Source organism: Macrobrachium rosenbergii, chromosome 1, assembly GCF_040412425.1.
Source record: "Macrobrachium rosenbergii isolate ZJJX-2024 chromosome 1, ASM4041242v1, whole genome shotgun sequence".
In the NCBI taxonomy this organism is placed as follows: Eukaryota; Metazoa; Arthropoda; class Malacostraca; order Decapoda; family Palaemonidae; genus Macrobrachium; species Macrobrachium rosenbergii.
In genome coordinates this window covers 38,484,981-38,506,037 of record NC_089741.1, presented here as the reverse complement: position 1 = coordinate 38,506,037, position 21,057 = coordinate 38,484,981, and the positions used below count along the sequence as shown (strand labels likewise).

The 21,057-nt window shown below is 34.9% G+C and overlaps 1 protein-coding gene across 4 annotated transcripts in view; it reads left to right on the top strand.

Annotated features, from left to right (window-relative positions):
- Positions 1-21,057, top strand: part of LOC136852811 (uncharacterized) — a 191,611-nt gene that overhangs the window by 116,768 nt on the left and 53,786 nt on the right. For 2 of the 4 annotated variants that reach the window (XM_067127901.1, XM_067127817.1), the window contains exon 2: positions 470-577. The exons of 1 other annotated variant lie outside the window; for it this stretch is intronic. Coding sequence is in view for 1 of the 3 variants with exons in the window: in XM_067127736.1 (XP_066983837.1) it covers positions 5,206-5,235 (30 nt within the window). In the remaining 2 variants the exon portion in view is untranslated. Of the gene's footprint in view, positions 1-469; positions 578-5,190; positions 5,236-21,057 lie in introns of those variants that run through there. One more of the 4 variants, XM_067127736.1, reaches the window with a different exon arrangement.

Here is a 21,057-nt window from a genome sequence, read left to right as displayed (position 1 = left end):
GATAGAAATAATAGTGTTTCATGTCATTCCTTTTGTATCTCCTGTAATCATCACATCAATACAAATGGCAGTATGCTATGTATTCCTTTTTTGTATCTATTAAATTTCTCATATATAATTTTAGTAAAAAATCATAGTACCTTATGTTATTCGTATTTTGTATCTCTTGTACTTACCACATATCTCAAGTAAGGAGATGATATTTTATATTATCTTTTTAGAATCTTCTGTACTTACCACATATCTTAACTAGGAATGATACTATTTTATATTACCCTTTTAGAGTCTTCTGTACTTACCCACATATCTTGAGCAAGAATGATACTATTTTATATTATTCTTTTAGTCTCCTGTACTTACCACATATCTTGAGTAAAAATTATAGTATCTTATGTTACCCATTTCATTTATTTAATTTGTTTTTGCATGCACGCTCCTAAGTTTATTTTTATTTGTTATTTTTTTGTAGATTTGTTTGTTGAGAGTTTAGCTGCGTAGAGCTCTGCAAATTGGCCTGGTTACTTCCTTCTTCTGTGTATTCCTGTGTATTCCCGTGACCTAATTCCCATTACCAGAGGTAAGAGACAGCATACGTATCTCTCAGTGCCTTGCATATTATGTGTGTGTGTGTGTGTGTGTGTGTGTGTGTGTGTGTGAGAGAGAGAGAGAGACTTAAGTGAGATGATGTGCATATAATAATATTATGTATATATATACATATATATATATGTATATATATACAGATACATAAATAGAGAGAGAGAGAGAGAGAGAGAGAGAGAGAGAGAGAGAGAGAGAGAGAGAGAGAGAGAGAGAGAGAGAGAGTCGAGATGAGGTAAGCAATAGTAAAGCACTATGTGTAGAATAAAAACAACTGCTTCCTGCTTCGTTTGGCACGAGTGAGCGAGAGAGAGAGAGAGAGAGAGAGAGAGAGAGAGAGAGAGAGAGAGATGGTGTCAGGGTAAGCTGTAGCCTATATGTATATTTTAACAACTGCTTCCAGCTCACTGGCAAAATACCAGAGTTTGGTATCAATTAACATCTGTATCTCCGTAATGTAATACATTATTTATAGATGGTGTTTAATGGAAAGGAAATTAGAAATTAAGCTTACTTTCCTCATATTAGTTATTCATTTTATGAATTCATAATGCTTTCATTATGTAAAAAGTCGAGTCTGCTCGATAACCTGTTATTCACATCGAGATCAGGACGAAATCTAAATTTTCCACTGCTAATTTTGGAGCCTAGTCTAACTCGAGCGGTTTGAAATATTCTTGAAGAACAGACGTAAGTCGATTGTCGAATGTTTGCTCGACAGACTTAGTCCAGCACCGTCTTGCATTTGCTTCCGATAATCGATTACGGCCGTTGCAAAGCACATGAAAGCAACGCCAACACTCGTCTTGAAAGCAGGTCATAGAGTGATGAGTGTGAGAATGCGGAGTCCTTCTTGGGAGAGATCGCAAGTATTGCTTCTCACGTAGCTTGAGACACTGGTGCTTAATAAAACGCTGGACACTTGGTGGTGCTTCTCGGTTTTGAGGTATTCTGCTTAGTTTCAGAGTTATTAATATTAAAAATATTTTGTATGGAAAGGTGTTTTTTTTGGTGGTAAAGGAGGGTTATTAAATAGGAATTTTTAACAGTAATTTGCAGGAAACTATATATGTACACACACATGTGTATATATATATATATACCTACATGTATATACACATACATATATGTATATATATACATTAGTATATATACATGGGTGGTTTATGTATATGGGAGTTTATATTCTAAAATGATAACTTTAAATCACATAACTGCTGAATAACGAAGATTTACGATGCGGACGAAAAATACTCATTGGCCATTACCTTTGAATCCCTCTCTCTCTCTCTCTCTCTCTCTCTCTCTCTCTCTCTCTCTCTCTCTCTCTCTCTCTCTCTCTCTCTCTCTCTCTTTTCTGTATACATGTATATATTTGTATATATACATCATATAAAAGATCAGACAGCATTTGCATAAAATTTTTTTCATCATAAATAGAAAAACAGATAAACATGTAGGTGGATATTGCTATAATTACATAACACTTTTAAGCAAATATATATATATATATATATATATATATATATATATATATATATATATATATATATATATATATATATATGAAAATTAGGATGAGGAAGTTATGTAGGATGAGGAGGTGCAGGGCAGTAGACAGACTAGGATGAAAGTGGTGGCGCCTCCTTACTGCCCCCTCCCTCTCCCTCCCCTGTCTCTCTCTCCCTCTCTCTCTCTTCCTCCCCCCCAGCCCCTGTACACCTCCACCCCCTCTCCCTCCCTCCCTCCTCCCCCTCCCCTCCCTCCCCAGTAATGTGGTGCAGAATCTTCGACCTAGTGACGTAGTCTGATCAATAAAGCTTATTACAACTGGCGACACCAGTCTGTCCTTCCTTTCTCTTCCCCCCCTCCCTCCCCACCCCTTCTCCCTCTCCCCCTCCCCCTTTCTCAACCCCCTACAAACATCACCTGTGTGCCTGTCTGTCTGTGTGTTTTTTGCACCTGTAGGGCCACACCCAAAAATATAGAGGGGGGGGGGTTGGTGTCGGGAGGGTTAATCTTGTTCTAAATGAATCCTGAGGAGATTGCTGGGCCATTCGACATGCTAGGGGGATGATTTCCTTTTAGGTATGGATCCATATACGAGGGGAAGTATCCGCTGGATACATAGATACCTCACGTTTCATGGAGCAGTTGTTGACCAAAATGTATCTTAGGAGAGTTAAGTTGCCATTTGACTAATTAACTAAGATCCTCTCTGGTTTTATAAAATTTAACCACGAGGTGATGTATCTCCCGGGGATACATAATGAGCTTACATATGTATCATGGAGTAGCTGTTGATCAAAATGTATCTTAGGAGAGTTAAGTTGCCACTTGACTAATTAGACCAAGATCCTCTCTGATTTGTAAATTTAACCACGTTCTGATGTATCTCCCGGGGATACATAATGAGCTCACATATGTATCATGGAGTAGTTGTTGATCAAAATGTATCTTAGGAGGGTTAAGTTGCCACTTGACTAATTAGACAAAGATCCTCTCTGGTTTTATAAAATTTAACCACGAGGTGATGTATCTCCCGGGGATACATAATGAGCTCACATATGTATCATGGAGTTGGTCAAAATGTATCCTAGGAGAGTGAAGGTGGCACTTGGCTAACCAGATGAAGATACTTTCTGTTTTATAAAATTTAACAACGAGGTGATGCATCTCCCGGGGATATAATGACCTTACACATGTATCATGTAGCAGTTGTTGATCAAAATGTATCCTAGGAGAGTGGAGGCGATTCTTGACTAACTAGACCAAAATCCTCTCTGGTTTATAAAATTTAACCACGAGGTGATGTATCTCCCGGGGATACATAATGACCTTATAAATGTATCATGGAGCGATGGGACTTCAAATAATTTCGAAGCATAATTGGAAGACCATCCTACAAGTCAGGGAAGTTCCTTTCAATCCTACAGCAAGGGGACGTATCACCCTAGTTACATAATTACCTTACACACGTACCCGTGTAATCCCACATTTTGCATATTTGATGCGCTAAAAAAAATTAAGAACGAGAGAGAGAGAGAGAGAGAGAGAGAGAGAGAGAGAGAAGAACATTGAAAGATGTACGATGTGTAAAGAGAAAGGAATTCTGAATATGTAGAAAGGGTCTTGTCTTTAAACTAAGAGAGAGAGAGAGAGAGAGAGAGAGAGAGAGAGAGAGAGAGAGAGAGAGAGAGAGAGAGAGAGAGAAAGAAAGATGATTAAAATCGAGATAACAAGGATGGGTCTCCTTCTTCTCTTTTGGGGAAAGAATTCGAAATGGAAATTCTGGGATCGAGTTACAAAGCCCATAATTGACGGTATTTTTCTTGTGGGTCTCTTTTTTTTTTTTTTTTTTTAGGGTTCCTGAGTTATTAAGAGACGCGTTTGACGAGGGAAAGCAGTTATTTTAAATAAAATTCATTGCTTCATTTCCTGTCTTTTTCTAAAAGAGGCAACAAGTTTTAACACGACATATTAATGTTATGAAAAAGATGTCACGTATTTCTGTGCAAAATAATATTAAGTAAGATCTTAGTTCATTACCACCTTTTACTTTATAGAAAAAATCAAGTTTTATAAAAAGTTTTTATTATTATTATTATTATTATTATTATTATTATTATTATTATTATTATTATTATTATTATTATTATTATTATTATTATTCTAAGATCTTAGTTCATTAACACATTTTCTTTATAGAAATAATCAACTTTTCTATACAGTTCTTATTATTATTATGATTATTATTATTATTATTATTATTATTATTATTATTATTATTATTTATTATTATTATTATTATTATTATTTCTGTGCAGAGTAAATTACGTAAGATCTTAGTTCTTTGCCACATTTTCTATATAGAAATAATCAAGTTTTCTAAACAGTTATTATTATTATTATTATTATTATTATTATTATTATTATTATTATTATTATTATTATTATGCAAAAGTAAATTAAGTAAGATCTTAGTTCACTGACACCTTTTACTTTCTAGAAATAAAGTTTTCTAAGCAATCATTATTATTATTATTATTATTATTATTATTATTATTATTATTATTATTACTATTATTATTATTATTATTATTATTATTATTATTATTATTCAGAAGAACCCAGTTTATATAGAACAAGTCCACAGGGGCCACTGACTTGAAATTCAGACTTCCAAAGAATATGGTTTTCATTCGAAAGAAGTAACAGAATGTATTGGGAAATACAGAAAGAACAGATCAGTTGTCAGAACAGAAAAATTATATTAATAAAATAATAAATATAATATAGAGTTCATTTGAAAGAACAGAAAGAAGAGATCAGTTATTAGAAAAGAAAAAAATAATTTTTCAATTTAATAAAGAAATGGATAAAAATGTAAGATAAAAATTGTCGAAAACATTGCGGCATATGAAATTATTTCATGGAAAATATAAATTTATTTGTTATAAAAAAGAGAAATGGAGGTGTAAAATACAGAGGTACATCGGAATTCTAATTAACATTGAATTCGGAATGTTTTGCTCAAACGAACAAGTTCTGTTCAGTTCATAACCGTGATATCAAAATTGTTATTTTTCCGTTTTCACTTTCAGGATGACAACTTTTGGCAAATCGCCCACAAAGGTACTCTCTCTTCTATCAATCTGTCTATTTAGCTCTCTCTCTCTCTCTCTCTCTCTGTAAAACCTCTCTCTCTCTCTCTCTCTCTCTCTCTCTCTCTCAGCTATTTCTCTCTCTCTCTCTTGCTAAGTATCAAACTGCCTAATATATTCCCAAGTGTCAAAATCCCCAGCTGTCAAATTCAAAGTTGCCATAAGTCTAACATCTCATTTACAGCTTCCCATAGCAATACACTTGTCGTAACCGAGTTGCCTGTTAGGCTTTATTGCGTCGAATAATTATGCTTTGGGGGATTGCCGTTCATCATTCCTGGCTAGGGATGACTCAATCAGCGCGTCACTGGGAAGGCAACGCCTTTATTGATAAAGGGATGGGTTGGTTTAGGTAGTCTTAATTTACAACAACAACAAAAACAACAACAATAATAATAATAATAATAATAATAATAATAATAATAATAATAATAATAATAATAATAATATTTTATCACTTATTATTTTCTCTCTCTCTCTTTTTCCCTATTTCTATTGTGAATGTTACTGCTTATATCAGTATTTGCGTCAAGATGGCAGCTTATGATTAGCATAACACTGTTATTATCAATATTGTCGTTGCTTTAATTATGTATTTATTCCTATTTTCCCTCTTACTACTGCTCCTACTGCTAATAATACTACTGCAACTACTACAATTACTATCAGTAGGATAGTAGTAGTATGTTGGAATCTGAAATATAGTTTCCTCTCTTTCCTCCACAAGAAGAAAAAGTACATCTTCTCTTTCCTCAGTCTGAAACAAATTTAATTCATTCTCATGTCACGAACAAAGCTTAATGACAGACAGACAGACAGAGAGCGTATATGCAATGAGTAATATTTTTTTCCTCAAACACTCTTATATCTTATTCTGCATGACTGATTTAGAGAGAATGACAAACAGACCGATTATTTATTGGTATGTCATTGTTGATAAATGTCTTGGCTGTTCCAAAGTGCATATTATGGCTTTTTACAATAAGTAAATAATTTAGAATGATTGAGTTATACATTTCCTTGTCTTCATTCAAAACAAACTTTTTAGGTCTCGTAATGCATAAATGACTTGGACTTGACGCCATGTTGCTTTGTACTCTTTCAAAATTAATGTTCTTCATGTTTATGTAATCGGTAATTTACATAAATTATTGATTAGACTGCAAAAATTTGTCAAGTCTGTAGTTACACGTTCCTTTGTCTTATATAAAAAGTAGATAAAGAGATATATTAACAATATTTTCATTTGACAAAAGCTTTATAGTTTCTGCCTGTGCTAAAAACACCAGTCATTAAAAACCCTGCTTGCTCTCAAGAATGACAAACAATCTTGACAGAAAGCAAAAACAAAAAGCATTGCATTCGAAGCATCGAGATTGCCCACCCCGTCGTCCCTTGCGCTGTGAAACAAACCAACAAATTTAATGGGGAAGGTGACACAGACAGCGAAAGACGAGGGATTTCGAAGCTTTTGAGGGACAATGAAACATCTTTGTATGGAGAGGAATCAATAATTTCTTTCTGCGTCTTATACACGTCTCCTTTTCGTATCCCTCCCCCCTCTCGTCCCTCTCCCATTATCCTATCCCATCCCCCTCCCCCTCCCCCTCTATCTCTCCCTCAAACACTCTTCAAGAAGAGCCGATCACAAAAAATGATTCTTTTGTGTACAAGTTCTCTATGGAAAAGAATCCGACAAAAATTGACAATCACGTACATCTGGACCGCTACTCCGCGGATTCATCATTTGAATGAGTCGGCCGATTCTTCGCTGGGATTCTCATTGTTGGAGGGATGACAAATCGGAGGGAGAGATTCTATTGTCATTCCACTTGTTCAGAAAAAAAAAGTTCCACTTGTTTAAAAAAATATAAGTTAATTCAGTTCGACGCTTTTGTTCCGAGTTGGACTACAAGTGTTTGAATGATTCCCGGGAGGAATTTTTGTATAACTGTTTATCTCTCTCTCTCTCTCTCTCTCTCTCTCTCTCTCTCTTTTCTCTCTCTCCATTTTCCACCTGTTAAAAAAGGAGGTTGGTTCAGTTCGACGCTTTCTTCCGAGTCATACTAAAAGTGTTTGAGATTATTACCGGGAAGAATTCTTTATTATTTCTCTCTCTCTCTCTCTCTCTCTCTCTCTCTCTCTCTCTCTCTCTCTCTCTCTCTCTCTCTCTCGTTTGCCACCTGTTAAAAAAGGAGGTTAATTCAGTTCGACGCTTTCTTCCGAGTCATACTAAAAGTGTTTGAGATTATTACCGGGAAGAATTCTTTATTATTTCTCTCTCTCTCTCTCTCTCTCTCTCTCTCTCTCTCAATCTCTCTCTCTCTCTCTCTCTCGTTTTCCACTTGTTAAAGAAGGAGGTTAATTCAGTTCGACGCTTTCTTCCGAGTCATACTAAAAGTGTTTGAGATTATTCCCTGGAAGAATTCTCTCTCTCTCTCTCTCTCTCTCTCTGTCTCTCTCTCTCTCTCTTAAAGAAGGGAGGTTAATTAGTTCGACGCTTTTTCTTTGAGTCATACTAAAAGTGTTTGAGATTATTCCTGGAAGAATTCTCTCTCTCTCATTTTATACGGGGGTGGGGGGTGATTTCAGATTTCCAGGATCGCAGCGTGGAAGGTGGGGAGGAGGGTGGGGGAAATGAAGTCTGAAGCTAGCTCTCACTTTAATAAAACACGTGTTTGGCCTTTCCCCTTGGTTCTCTGTGCCTGTTTCGACGAGTTTTCCAGAACAATGAGTCTCTTCCGCGTCTCCTCCGCTTGTTTGGAGACATGTGCCGTGTTTGTTGATAAATTAATTGTGTTTGTTGGGAAATCCATTGTGCTTGTTGATAAATTAATGGTTTGTTGATAAATTCATTGTGGTTGTTGATAAATTAATTGGGATTGTCGATAAATTCATTGTGTTTGTTGATAAATTCATTGTGATTGTTAATAAATTCATTGTGTTTGTTGGTAAATTCATTGTGTTTGTTGATAAATTCATTATGTTTGTTGGTAAATTCATTGTGTTTTTTGATAAATTAATTGTTTCTTTGGTAAATAATCCTGGTGCATTAGTATTTCGCCTGGACAGAAATGATATAGGTAATGGTGATGATGAGAATAATGATTATGATGATGATAACGCGGTAGTGATGAGGAAGATTGTTTTGTTGCATATTATACGGAAAAATTAGGATCCATGGTGATGAACTTGGTATATTACACGTAAATGTGACAGTTGATTTCCTGCCTAAGATTTTATAGAGAGGTTTTATATATATATATATATATATATATATATATATATATATATATATATATATATATATATATGCATATATATGTGTGTGTATATATACAGTATATATAATATATAATACATATATATATGCATATATATATATATATATATATATATATATATATATATATATATCTGCATTATACTGATGATAGTGATGCCTTCTCATTATTCTAAAAACCCAAAATAATAATATGGCCATGACATATTCTTTCAGAATACCCAGTAGATTTGGAAACTCTCTCTCTCTCTCTCTCTCTCTCTCTCTCTCTCTCTCTTCTCTCTTCTCCTCTCTCTCTCTCTCTCTCTCTCAATTCTGATACCAAAAAAAAGGGTGAACACAGTAAATGGAAAGAAAATGGAGTGACCTCTTTCCCGTGGAAATCCCGCCTCTTAATCGAATTCTGGAGGCCATAACCACGGCCTTTGCAGAGGTCGTAAATGGCGTTCTGAATACTTAGTGATTATCCTGGCACAGAGAGAGAGAGAGAGAGAGAGAGAGAGAGAGAGAGAGAGAGAGAGAGAGAGAGAGAGAGAGAGAATTTCTCTTGAGCTCTAGGTGTTTTGGTTGTTTTAAAATAGTGATTTATTGTCAGTCACTAAGATAATGGTAATTATAATACTGATGAAGATAATATCAGATGGATCAATGTATATGTACGTGCATAATATATGAACGTATGTATGTATGTATGTATGTGTGTATATATATAGATATAGATATACATACATACATACATTCATACATACATATTTATATGAATATATATATATATATGTATGTATAAATACATACATACCTACATACATGCATACATACATACACATTTCAGCAATTAAAACATATCAGTGGGAAGAGGGGCCAGAAGGGGGCAATTTGTGCCGAGTGACTTTTAGTTCTCTGCCATTTGTAATTCATGAAAATTCAAAGTCCATAACGACGACCAGACCGCCAGCGAACCGCACAATTAATATTCATCTGGACTTATAATGACTCCATTTATACTTCATAATAAAGCTGCCAACGCCTGGAACAAATTATACACCAATTGCTGTATTTTTAATTCATTTTAATCCATTTTTTATTTTCCCCAGCTTTGTTTTCAAATTCTATGCAAATCATTTTCAATTCTCTTTGATTTTTGCCCAGTTTTATTTTCGGGTTCTATGCAAATTCACAGCTGCTGTTGAGTCCAGCTTTATCTCTTTTTTTCGTTTTTGTTTGTTTGTTTTGTTTTTGTATTTCTGCTGTTCCCTTGTGATTATGTTTTTCCACAAGGGGAGATTTTCATTCAAATTGTTGTTCTCTGCAAGGATTACTCTCACTTTGTAATTGAATTATTCAGTATTTGTTTGTTTTAATTTTTGATATTTACATGTATATACAAATGTATGTATACATGTATATATATATATATATATATATATATATATATATATATATATATATATATATATATATAACAAAAAAAAAGATTGTTGTCATTATTGATAAACAAAATAATTTCAAAAATGAAAGTTGATGATGATGAATATAAAAACAGCAACACTCAAAAGGGAGAGAGAGAGAGAGAGAGAGAGAGAGAGAGAGAGAGAGACTCATTATCTTCCTGCGGACACTTCGTAGCTAAAAGAGTGATTGAGAAGGATACCCTAAGAGTCCTTTAAACCTGAGGAGTAGGATTTCAGGTCCTTCCCATTTAGGTTCCTGATCCTGTCAGGATTAAAAGAAAATGAACTGAAATCCTTTAACTAAAACTCCAGATTAGGTTCACTTTGCCGAGGGGGGCATTAAGGGACCTCTGGCCCCCCTTTTGAAGAAAATAGAGAATTAGGGAGAAGATTTATCTTATTTAATGATTCTGGATTTTGTTATTTGTTGGGAAGATAGAAAATTACTGTAGACAGAGTGGTAGTTCTATTTGATGATATTTTGAGTTTAGATTTTTTAAATAAAGGTAGATTATATAGAATAGCATTTTTGTTTGATAATTCTGTGTCGTCTGTGCTTCGGGATAAGGAGAAGATATTTGATTGAGATTCTTTTAGTTTATCATATTTTATAATTGATTTTCCGTCCTGTTTTTTCAGACTGCTATTATAGAAGTATCACCTCTGACATTTCATGATATATATATATATATATATATATATATATATATATATATATATATATATATATATATATATATATATATATATATATGTATAAATACTTACAAGTGGCTTTGTAATTCCATATTTCCTTAAATGCTTATTTTTAAATTCATCTCGTTTTCCTTTTCTCTTGCTCAGTAACGTCTTGGGGCTCCCTATCCTATTTTATCACTTCCATCTTACTTCCAGTCCCGGGGGACAATCGTATCCTAAAGGAGCGCTCCTTTGTCTCCGATAATGGAGTGCATTCCCACCCTCATATATCCTGGGTCTGACAGTCTTTGGCGGGGTTGAAAATGAATTATCCTTTATTCAAAGCTTTTTACAATTTTCACTCCAGTGGGAGAAGTGACTTATATATATATATATATATATGTATGTATATATATATATATATATATATATATATATATATATATATATATATATATATATATATATATATATATATATATATATATATATATATATATATATATAAAACTATATATATGTTTGTATGTATGTATGTCTGCATGTATTTATGTGTATATTCGTATGTTTTCAGTAGGATAATTAATATATGTTTGTATATGCATATTTATACACACACTCACACACACACGCATATATATATATATATATATATATATATATATATATATATATATATATATATATATACAGCTGAACTAAGTATTAACGGGCAACATAAGTGCTATGTAAAGTTGTGACTTCTAAATAATTCGCCCGACTACAAATAAGTTTTACAGACCACGTAGTCCCTGATCCAATAAAACTAATTAGTATTCATTTTAAATCTTGTAAATATGTCAGGTCTGGACCGGATTCACCCAACAATTTTCCTTTACACTGTAATGAATACGGCGCGGCGCCATACTATCATTCTAGACACCCTCGCTCGTATAATTCCTTCAGTTGTACCCAGTGTTCAAGACAATTAAAAATCCATATCTCTGTCCTCGACACTAGAGTTCTCAGACGTAACACGAACTTAGTCATGAAGGTTTTGCCGTAGTTTCCACGGGCTGCAAATCGCTAGTTCAGGTTCGAAGGTGAACGTAGCCTTTTGAATTCTGATAACGAACGCAACCTTTCCACATTTAGTAGTGGACTTCACTTTGAAGTTTAACTTGATACAGATGTGTACCCACTTTTTTAAAGCTATTCCAAACATTCACGTTCTCCGGGCGAACTTATCAAAAATTGAAATTTATAAGTGTATGCATACCCAGACAGTATCAGCATTATAACGCTGTTATTTTATAAGTATTGACGCGCCCTGCCCGATAGGGTGAATGACTTTGCAGCACGCCATAATCCAATTACATTATCCGTGTTTTTGGCAAAATATTTTAGCACACTGGAAAAGGCGTCTCCCTCACGTGTTTGTTGCCGCAGAATTGATGTACAGTGTGGTTCTTTGCTATCTTTGCTATCACTTCATCATCATCATTGAAACGAATGATAACTCATCATGATACTCCATATCATCATAATCATCATCTAAAGCATGGGAACTATCAGAAAACAGAAAATTAAAGAAAAGATAAAATAATCATTAACATTATCATAAAAAAACACTACAATGAACGAAAACATTATCATTTTATCATTTTACTATCGTTATCATCATGATCGAGAAGGATCCTGTTAAAAAGTAGAGCGATAGCTACAGTGAACGTGAGAATACATTATACTGTAAGAGATACCATGAATGCAATTACAGCCTGGCATGGCAACAGCTAACAAGACCGGGGAACGTGTAGGTAGTGAAATGTGGGTAGCTGTTACCGTAGAGTTGTTTTATGCTTTACTGCTAGCGTGAGAAAGATTCCAGCTTTGGTCTCGTGTTAGGAGGCAATATGTTTATTTGTTACAATGTTTAAATTAATGTTTGTTTTTTATGTCTTCGAGGTAATATTTATCTCTGTAATAATAGTTATGAATGATTAACTTCATATAATATCATTAGTATCGTTAATATTAAAATTTAAGATGACAACTTTTTCGCTGTGCAAATTATTTTGGTAACAGAAACTATTTTATTCAGTAATAGTAGTATGAATAGTAAGGGACAGTAGTAATAATTATATAACTAAATCATAACAGTAAGGAAAGACAGCACTGAAGAAAGAATTCTGAAGAAAAGTGGTAAACAAAATTAAAATAATGGAGAAACCGTAACAAAAAATAGGAAAATTACTGTAGAAAGCGGTATCCCTAGAGATAGTTAAACATGGGTTTATAATACCGTAGAGTTTTTCAGCGTGACAGTCTTTGTTAGCTTTTAAATGAGGTGTGTAAATGTATCATCTATACAATTATTGATATGATTTCCTCTTCCTTTCACATATAACAAAAATCAAGTCATGATTATAGAAATAGATAATATAGCTGTTGTCCCAATAATAAATGAAATAAGAAAAATATATCCTGAACTCATAATTACTATTCATAAACTTTAGAAATTCCATTGTTCATTAGCAGCGCAAATACTTTGAATTATAAATTAGAAATACAAACTTCAGCGAGAGACAAAGAGAGAGAGGGAGTTTCCTATGAAGCGGAATACTATCCGTGGCCTGTAAAATTAAAATTAAAACTCAATCATTATGCAAAGCACTTACCTGTTGTATAAGTAGTTATAATTGAATAGTGCTTCACACACACGCACACAGACATTCATTACATATATATACACACACACACACACACACACACACACACACACACATATATATATATATATATATATATATATATATATATATATATATATATATATATATTTATATATATATATATATATATATATATATATATATATACATATATATAACAAAGTACTGTTTTAGAAAATTGGAAAAGAAGAAAATCAAAGTCATGTACCCCTGTATTTGTATTTATTTTGCCAAGAGAGGAAAACAGTCAATGAACAAATAGTTATACCCTACGGTCATACTCAAGTAGTTTCTCTTTAAATTGCTCTGTTATATATTATGCAACGAGTATACAACCACGGTTAAAGCTTCTGATGCCTTTATTAAGGGATATCTAATAGAAAATGCTCAGTTGTATGAAATGCACCTCTAAGGAAAAATCAGACAGAGAAATGAATTCGTATAGCTTCAAGTCAGCAAACAAAGAGATGGTATAATGCCGAAATTCATGTTTATGCGAGCGTCACTGCACAGTGCATTGGCAAAGGAAGAAGGGAAAGTGAATGATGAATCATGCATAAGGAAGATATGAGAAATGTCAGTGTCATCAGACGCACTTTCCAGTGGTTATGTGGTTTTCATACTTGCGGTATAAAGAGAATCTTGATGTGGAACATGCTTATGGACCCACAGTGACACAAAGACTCATACATACACACACACACACACACACACATATATATATATATATATATATATATATATATATATATATATATATATATATTTTTATATATATATATATATATATATATACACATATATATACTGTATATATATACATATATTTTTATATACATACATAACCTACGACTATATTAGGGTATGCATACCTTACAGTATGCCGATGCAAATACAGGCACCTCTGCGCATGTAATCTTAATGCGACCTTCATCCACTAAGAGCTGTGCTCGAAATGGAATATCCGGCCAGTCCGCCTCCCCTCCCCCTCCCCTCCTCCTCCCCCTCCCCTCCCGCCTTCGCCCACCGCACAGCTCTGAGATTAAAAGGCGTAGCATAATTTTGTATTGAATAAATCTGTAGTAAGATTAAGAAAAATAGTTCTGTAATGATTTTGTACTAATGGATTCTGGTCACCCAAAAGCTTTCTGTTATTATTGGTGATATATATCGTCAACAAAATCATGCTTTCGTAAAATGAACTTAATGCTGTACAAGATCATTCTTAAGTAAATAAAAGTAAAGAATGATTCTATCTTCCATACAGTCATAGAGTCATTGTTTATTAGATAGGTTTAAGAGATGTTTTTAACATACATAATAATTCTACAGTCACCTACAGAATCACAAAGCCAGGATAATTACTGTATCCTCCACTAAACGTTCCTTAGTTTAGCACAATTGAAGGAAACGTCTTTCCCTCTCCAAGATCCACAGTCCCTACAGAACTTCTCTACGTGCTTTGAAATAATAAATTAAGCACGTAAAAAAGTCCCAGAGACGTACATACTGTAGTACGTAAATTTGAATCCTAAATCGAAGTTTATAAGAGATGGCGTATTATGATATAAGTTCGTGACTGACATCAAAAATGTTTGTTAATATTGCAACAGGCATAGATCAAAGATATTATATATAATTTAATTGATACTTTCCAGCAGGAGGTTACGTTTCTGTCCGCTTGTGTCCTCGTCTGTGTCCTCGCTTGGTAGAAACGAAAGGTTTATGTTTGGATCTGACGTAAATGCGACCAGAAGTGGGCCTCGTTGTTGCCAACATGCGATCAGATTTTGGGAATGATAGGAGAGTGGTGGGAGTGTAATGTCTGGGGAGAAGGTCTATCAGTTTGTTAGTTTTAAACCAAGAGTATGTTTATACAATTTCCCTCGAGTGGGAAATTGCATAGTATAAATTTTGAGAGAGGAGAGAGAGAGAGGAGAGGAGAGAGAGAGAGAGAGAGAGAGAGAGAGAGAGAGATTCCTAAAACTTCTATTCATTAACCTTAGAATGCTATACACACACACGCACAGAGAGAGAGAGAGAGAGAGAGAACTGTTCATTTAACACCAGCTCTCCTTCAGCGCCCTGAAAAGGCTGCATGAGGCTAGAATTAAGCCCTGGAGCACTTTCCCTTGTGTTGTCAGAAACACAATAGAAAAACAAAAGAAAAATAAAAAAATAAAAAAAACAACACATAAGATGATGATGAAAATAATGACGCAATGAAGTGGAAGCTGGCAAGATGAATGGAGAGAGAGAGAGAGAGAGAGAGAGAGAGAGAGAGAGGAGAGAGAGAGAGAGAGAGAGAGAGAGAGAGAGAGAGAGAGAGAGAGAGAGAGAGATTCTAGACTTCTTATCCGTGCATAAGCTTCTCCTTGGAGAGAATTGACCAAAAACTTAGCGAAGATCAATGAGAGAGAGAGAGAGAGAGAGAGAGAGAGAGAGAGAGAGAGAGAGAGAGAGAGAGAGAGAGAGAAAGAGAGAGAAGCAGGGGAAGGAGAGAGGGGGAGGGTGGAAAATATTAAAAATAAAAAGGAAGAAGAAGCGTAACCTGTCTCCCGTCACTACCTCGGGAAAGTTAATCCTAATGGCGTTGAAATAACTTTATCTTCGAGATTTACTTTTTAGGATTTCAGGCGGGATTTTTTCCATATTTAATTTTTCTCAGTCTTATTTGTTTTATGGTAGATTTTGGGAAATAATCAGTAATTTTGGAGTTGTCAGTTTATAAGTTTTATTTAATATATATGGTTCATATAATTTTTTGGAAAATGAACTTTTTTATTCATGGTATTTATTTCATGTCTTTAATTTTACCTTATTTTTCCTTTTCTAAATTCTCAGAACAAAACAAATGCCTCATCTTTCTTCGCTAAGTGATTTAGAAATTTTAACTTACATATAGTTTTTCTAATTTCTGGAACATCAATCAGTTTTATCTTAATCATGGTATTTATTTCATATTTCTAATTGTACCTTATTTTCCCTTTACTCATTTTTCAAATCAAAACAAACCTTACACCTGTTCCAGAATTCACCTTCCATCTTTGATTCAATGTTCGCCCCGAATTCAATTTTGTCTCGAAGTCTTCGACCTGTCCAAAGTCACATAACACCTGGATATTTGATGAACACCCACTGGGCCCATTCCCAGAATACAGAGAATGCAATTCAACATTTACAGTAGTATGTGCTTTATTTGTCTGTCCTGTTTTCGACCTACAGCACAGGACAAGTCTTGGACATGAATCTTTCCAGGAAATTTGGTCAGAATCTTGAAGGTTGGAAGTAGTCCGGGTATTAAAATTTTTTTTTTAGGAATTTTAATTTGTCATTAGATAAGGTGTAGTTATGTTTAGGTCAGCAATGTTAAAGATAAGAATTCTAAATATGTCAATATTCTAAAGATCTCTAAGTATGATCATTATGATTTTCTATTATTTTTGAATTAGTTAAAATTCAGAGGTTAAGAGTGTTTTAATCTTCTATAGCTGTGGCACATTCAAAAGCTTTGAATTTCGTCTACATCTGCATTATAAGAAAAGAAAAATGACAATTTGAACAGTAAAGTAAATAGCTTCCTCCATTACATTATCACTCACCAGCCATTCCTTTCAAGATATTAAAAACAACACTAAAAGTCTATAACATTAGTTTCCTAACTCCGTGTATGTATGTATATATATATATATATATATATATGTGTGTGTGTGTGTGTGTGTGCGTGCGTGCTTGTGCGCATGCAAAAAACACGCCAATAAAGATAAATAAATAAACAATTCGCTCCGAGGCAAAACGAGCAATAACACCAGTCACATAAATGATTCCCTTACGAACACCTGCACTGCACCACAGTCTACAGTACTGACTAAGAAGAAGAAGAAGAAGAAGAAGAAGAAGAAGAAGAAGAAGAAGAAGAAGAAGAAGACAGAAAACAAGAGTCCAATTCGATCTAAGGCCAATTCCGATCCGGCGTCCTTTTGACCTATGCCAGTTCGGGGCCGATATTGTTCTCTCCGTTGCTTTATCTTCGGAGCCTTCCCCCTGTCTGCATTCATGAGACAATGGAGTTAGAATGTGCGTTTGACTTTATGTCGTTTTGGCAATTAGGGAGTGTATGGGCCACTTTGTGAAAGGGTGATTATGGAGCTCGTTAATTTGTTATTAATTATGCTCCTTTCATTAAAGGAAGGACTCGTATCTACGTTTCTCGCTTCAATTTTGGTAATTTTTTTTTCGTAACATACAAAGAACACTGGAACACTGTCTCTTTTATTCTCTGGATAGAAATTGATACTACATAACAACAAACAAGTAAAAAAATGCGTCGAATTGTCTTCGGCGCAATCGAGTTTTCTGTACATCTTATAATCAAGACCACTGAAAATACATCTATCTTTCGGTGGTCTCGGTATAATGCTGTATGAGCCGTACCCCACGAAACTTTAACCACGGCAAGGTGATGGCCTGGCCTATATCGCTGCAAAACGCACGATTATGGCTAGTTTTAACCATAAATATAATTAAAAACTACTGAGGCTAGAGGGCTGCAATTTGGTATGTTTGATGATTGGAGGGTGGATGACCAACATAGCAATTTGCAGCCCCCTAGCCTCAGTAGTTTTTAAGATCTGAGGGCGGACAGAAAAAGAGCGGAAAGAAAAAAGTGCGGACGGATAGACAAAGCCGGCACAATAATTTTCTTTTCAGAAAACTAAGACAAACCGACGATTAAAAAATTATATACGAAACAGCTACTAATATTATCTGTAGACAAGATTATTCCTCATCACAGATTGATGCATTAAACCCCGATTTAGGAAATGAGCTTATAAGTAATTACCAATGAATGACTGTATACTAAGAACCTACAGGGTGCTGTGGCTTTGCATTAGAACACTTTGAGATAAGAGAGTTACAGTTTTATAGACGCAACTGTCTTTAATTTAGACTTATAGATTTCTAGAATACGTGATAGACGTTTATTTATGCCCTATGCACCTAACTATAAGTGTCAGTACCTGTGCGTGTTGTATCATAACACTTGGAGGAAAGAGAATGATTGTTTTACAAACCTAGTTTCCTTTAATTTACACTTTTAGACTTCTGGAATACGTAACTAGCATATATTTATGCCTTGTGTACCTAAATATAAGTGTATATATATGTGAGTCTGTGAGGGTGTATATGTGTGTGTGAGATTACAGTTTCACAGACCTAGCTTTCTTTAATTCAGACTTACAGACTTCTTTAAAATGTAATGTGCATGTATATATTTCCTATCTACCTAAATATAAGTGTATGCCTTTGTGTGTGTATTTGTGTGCGTCTGTGTACGTGTGTGTGTGGTCCTGTGCATGTGTGTGTGCATGTGTGTGTGTCTCCTACACACCCACATCAATACAGAACCGTCTAGAGTCGCAAATCCGCAGCTAAGCCGAGCTCATGTGAGGGAGAATTGTAGGTTTGTGTGTAAGCATATCCATGTTGAAAGCGCCGTCGTGTCGTGCCGTGCCGTAGCCAGTTGGCAGCACAGAGAGAGAGAGAGAGAGAGAGAGAGAGAGAGAGAGAGAGAGAGAGAGAGAGAGCTCCCCATTTATTGAGCGACGACCTGACTATGTGTGTGTGTCTGTGGAGAGTCGCCTTGTGGGTGGGGCTGAGGCCGCATGCAACGTCTGCTGCAGACATGATGATTGCCACCAACAGAACGCCACCAAAGGAAGGAGAGAGAGAGAGAGAGAGAGAGAGAGAGAGAGAGAGAGAGAGAAAGAACAAGGATAATAGCAACATTTTAATATTTTTGTCAGGTTTATGGTGAAAGAAAGAGATAGATAAATAGAGAGAGAGAGAGAGAGACAGACAGAGAGAGAACAAGGATAATAGCAACACTAATATTCTTGTTAGATTTAAGGTGAGAAAGAGAGAGAGAACAAGGATAATAGCAACACTAATATTCTTGTTAGATTTAAGGTGAGAAAGAGAGAGAGAACAAGGATAATAGCAACACTAATATTTTTGTCAAATTTATGGTGAGAGAGAGAGAGAGAGAGAGAGAGAGAGAGAGAGAGAGAGAGAGAGAGAGAGAGAGAGAAGGAGAGAACAAGGATAATAGCAACACTTTAATATTTTTGTCAGATTTATATGTGAGAGAGAGAGAGAGATAATAGACAACACTAATATTTTTGTTAGATTTAAGGTGAGAGAAGAGAGAGAGAGAGAGAGAGAGAGAGAGAACAAGGATAATAGCAACACTTTAATATTTTTGTTTGGATTTATGATGAAAGAGAGAGAAAGATAGATAAATAGACAGATAGATAGACCAAGATAGAGAGAGAGAGAGAGAGAGGATAAGAGAAGGATAACAGCAACACTAATACTTTTTGCAGAAATTTGGGTGAGAGAGGAGATAGAGAGAAAGAGAGAGATGGAACAAGGATAATAGCAAGATTCTCTATCAATTTTGGCAGAGAGAGAGAGAGAGAGAGAGAGAGAGAGAGAGAGAGAGAGAGAGGAGAGTAACATTCTCAAATAGTTTTGGCAGATTTAGGGGAGAGAGAGGACCACGGCAACATTCTTTATAAGTTTTGGCAGCTTTACGTTTTAAGTCTTATAGACTTAATCTTGAGTGCGGATTTCCAAGAATTTTCATAATTTTCGTCATCAATGCTTTGATAATGAAAGCCAAGAGCATCATTATCATCGGGGTTCAGTCTATAGGGTTCCAAGTATTACGATAAAAACAGAAATGCTTTCCAATTTTTACGTTTTCTCCATCACCATTCATTGCCAGTACACCATATCTACACCACCACCACCATCACCACATCAAATAATGCGAATAAAAAACAGTTACTCTCATCATCATCACCCACCTCATCACTATCCAATAAAATATTATTTTCCAGTCATTAACACCATCGTAACTGGAACCATCACTTGATTCATCACTTCATCATCATCGTCACCATACTCGACATCACCATAAAAAAATACATTGTACCCCTCATCACTATCTTCATTATCTTCACAATCATCATCCTTTGCCCTTATCCGTCTTTTGCAAGGATTAGGGCATTGCACGTGGGTGCCCCCCCCCCCCTCACCATTCCTGTGGTATTGATTGCAACGGCAGCACCAACCTTTTACGTACCCGAGGAAAGGAAAATATCCTTTAGAAAATATCCTTCATATCCTTTCCATGGAACTTGGGAAAGAGGGTAGGGGAGGGGAGAGGAAGGGGGGATAAGGGGAGTATGTATAGGAATCCTACGACGTGTTTAAAAATAGTCTTCCTGATTTTTTGTTCCCCTCCAGAGCTTCTAGTGTGGGTAGGTTGACTCAGGTTATTTGTCTTTTGATTTTTTCATTTTTATTCTTTTATTTTTGTTCTTATTTTTATTTACTTACATATTGCGTTATTGAGTTTGTGGTGGTATTGCTCGCTTTGCCACGGAGCGAATTGTTTATTTATTTCTTTTTATTTGTGCGTTTTTGACATGCACACTAGCACGTGCATACACGGACACACACATATATACATACTTATGTATCTATGTATATTTATATGTATATATATACATGTATACAGAAATGTAGAACTATATGTATACACAAACATATATATATATATATGTGTGTGTGTGTGTGTGTGTGTTTGTGTGTGTGTATGT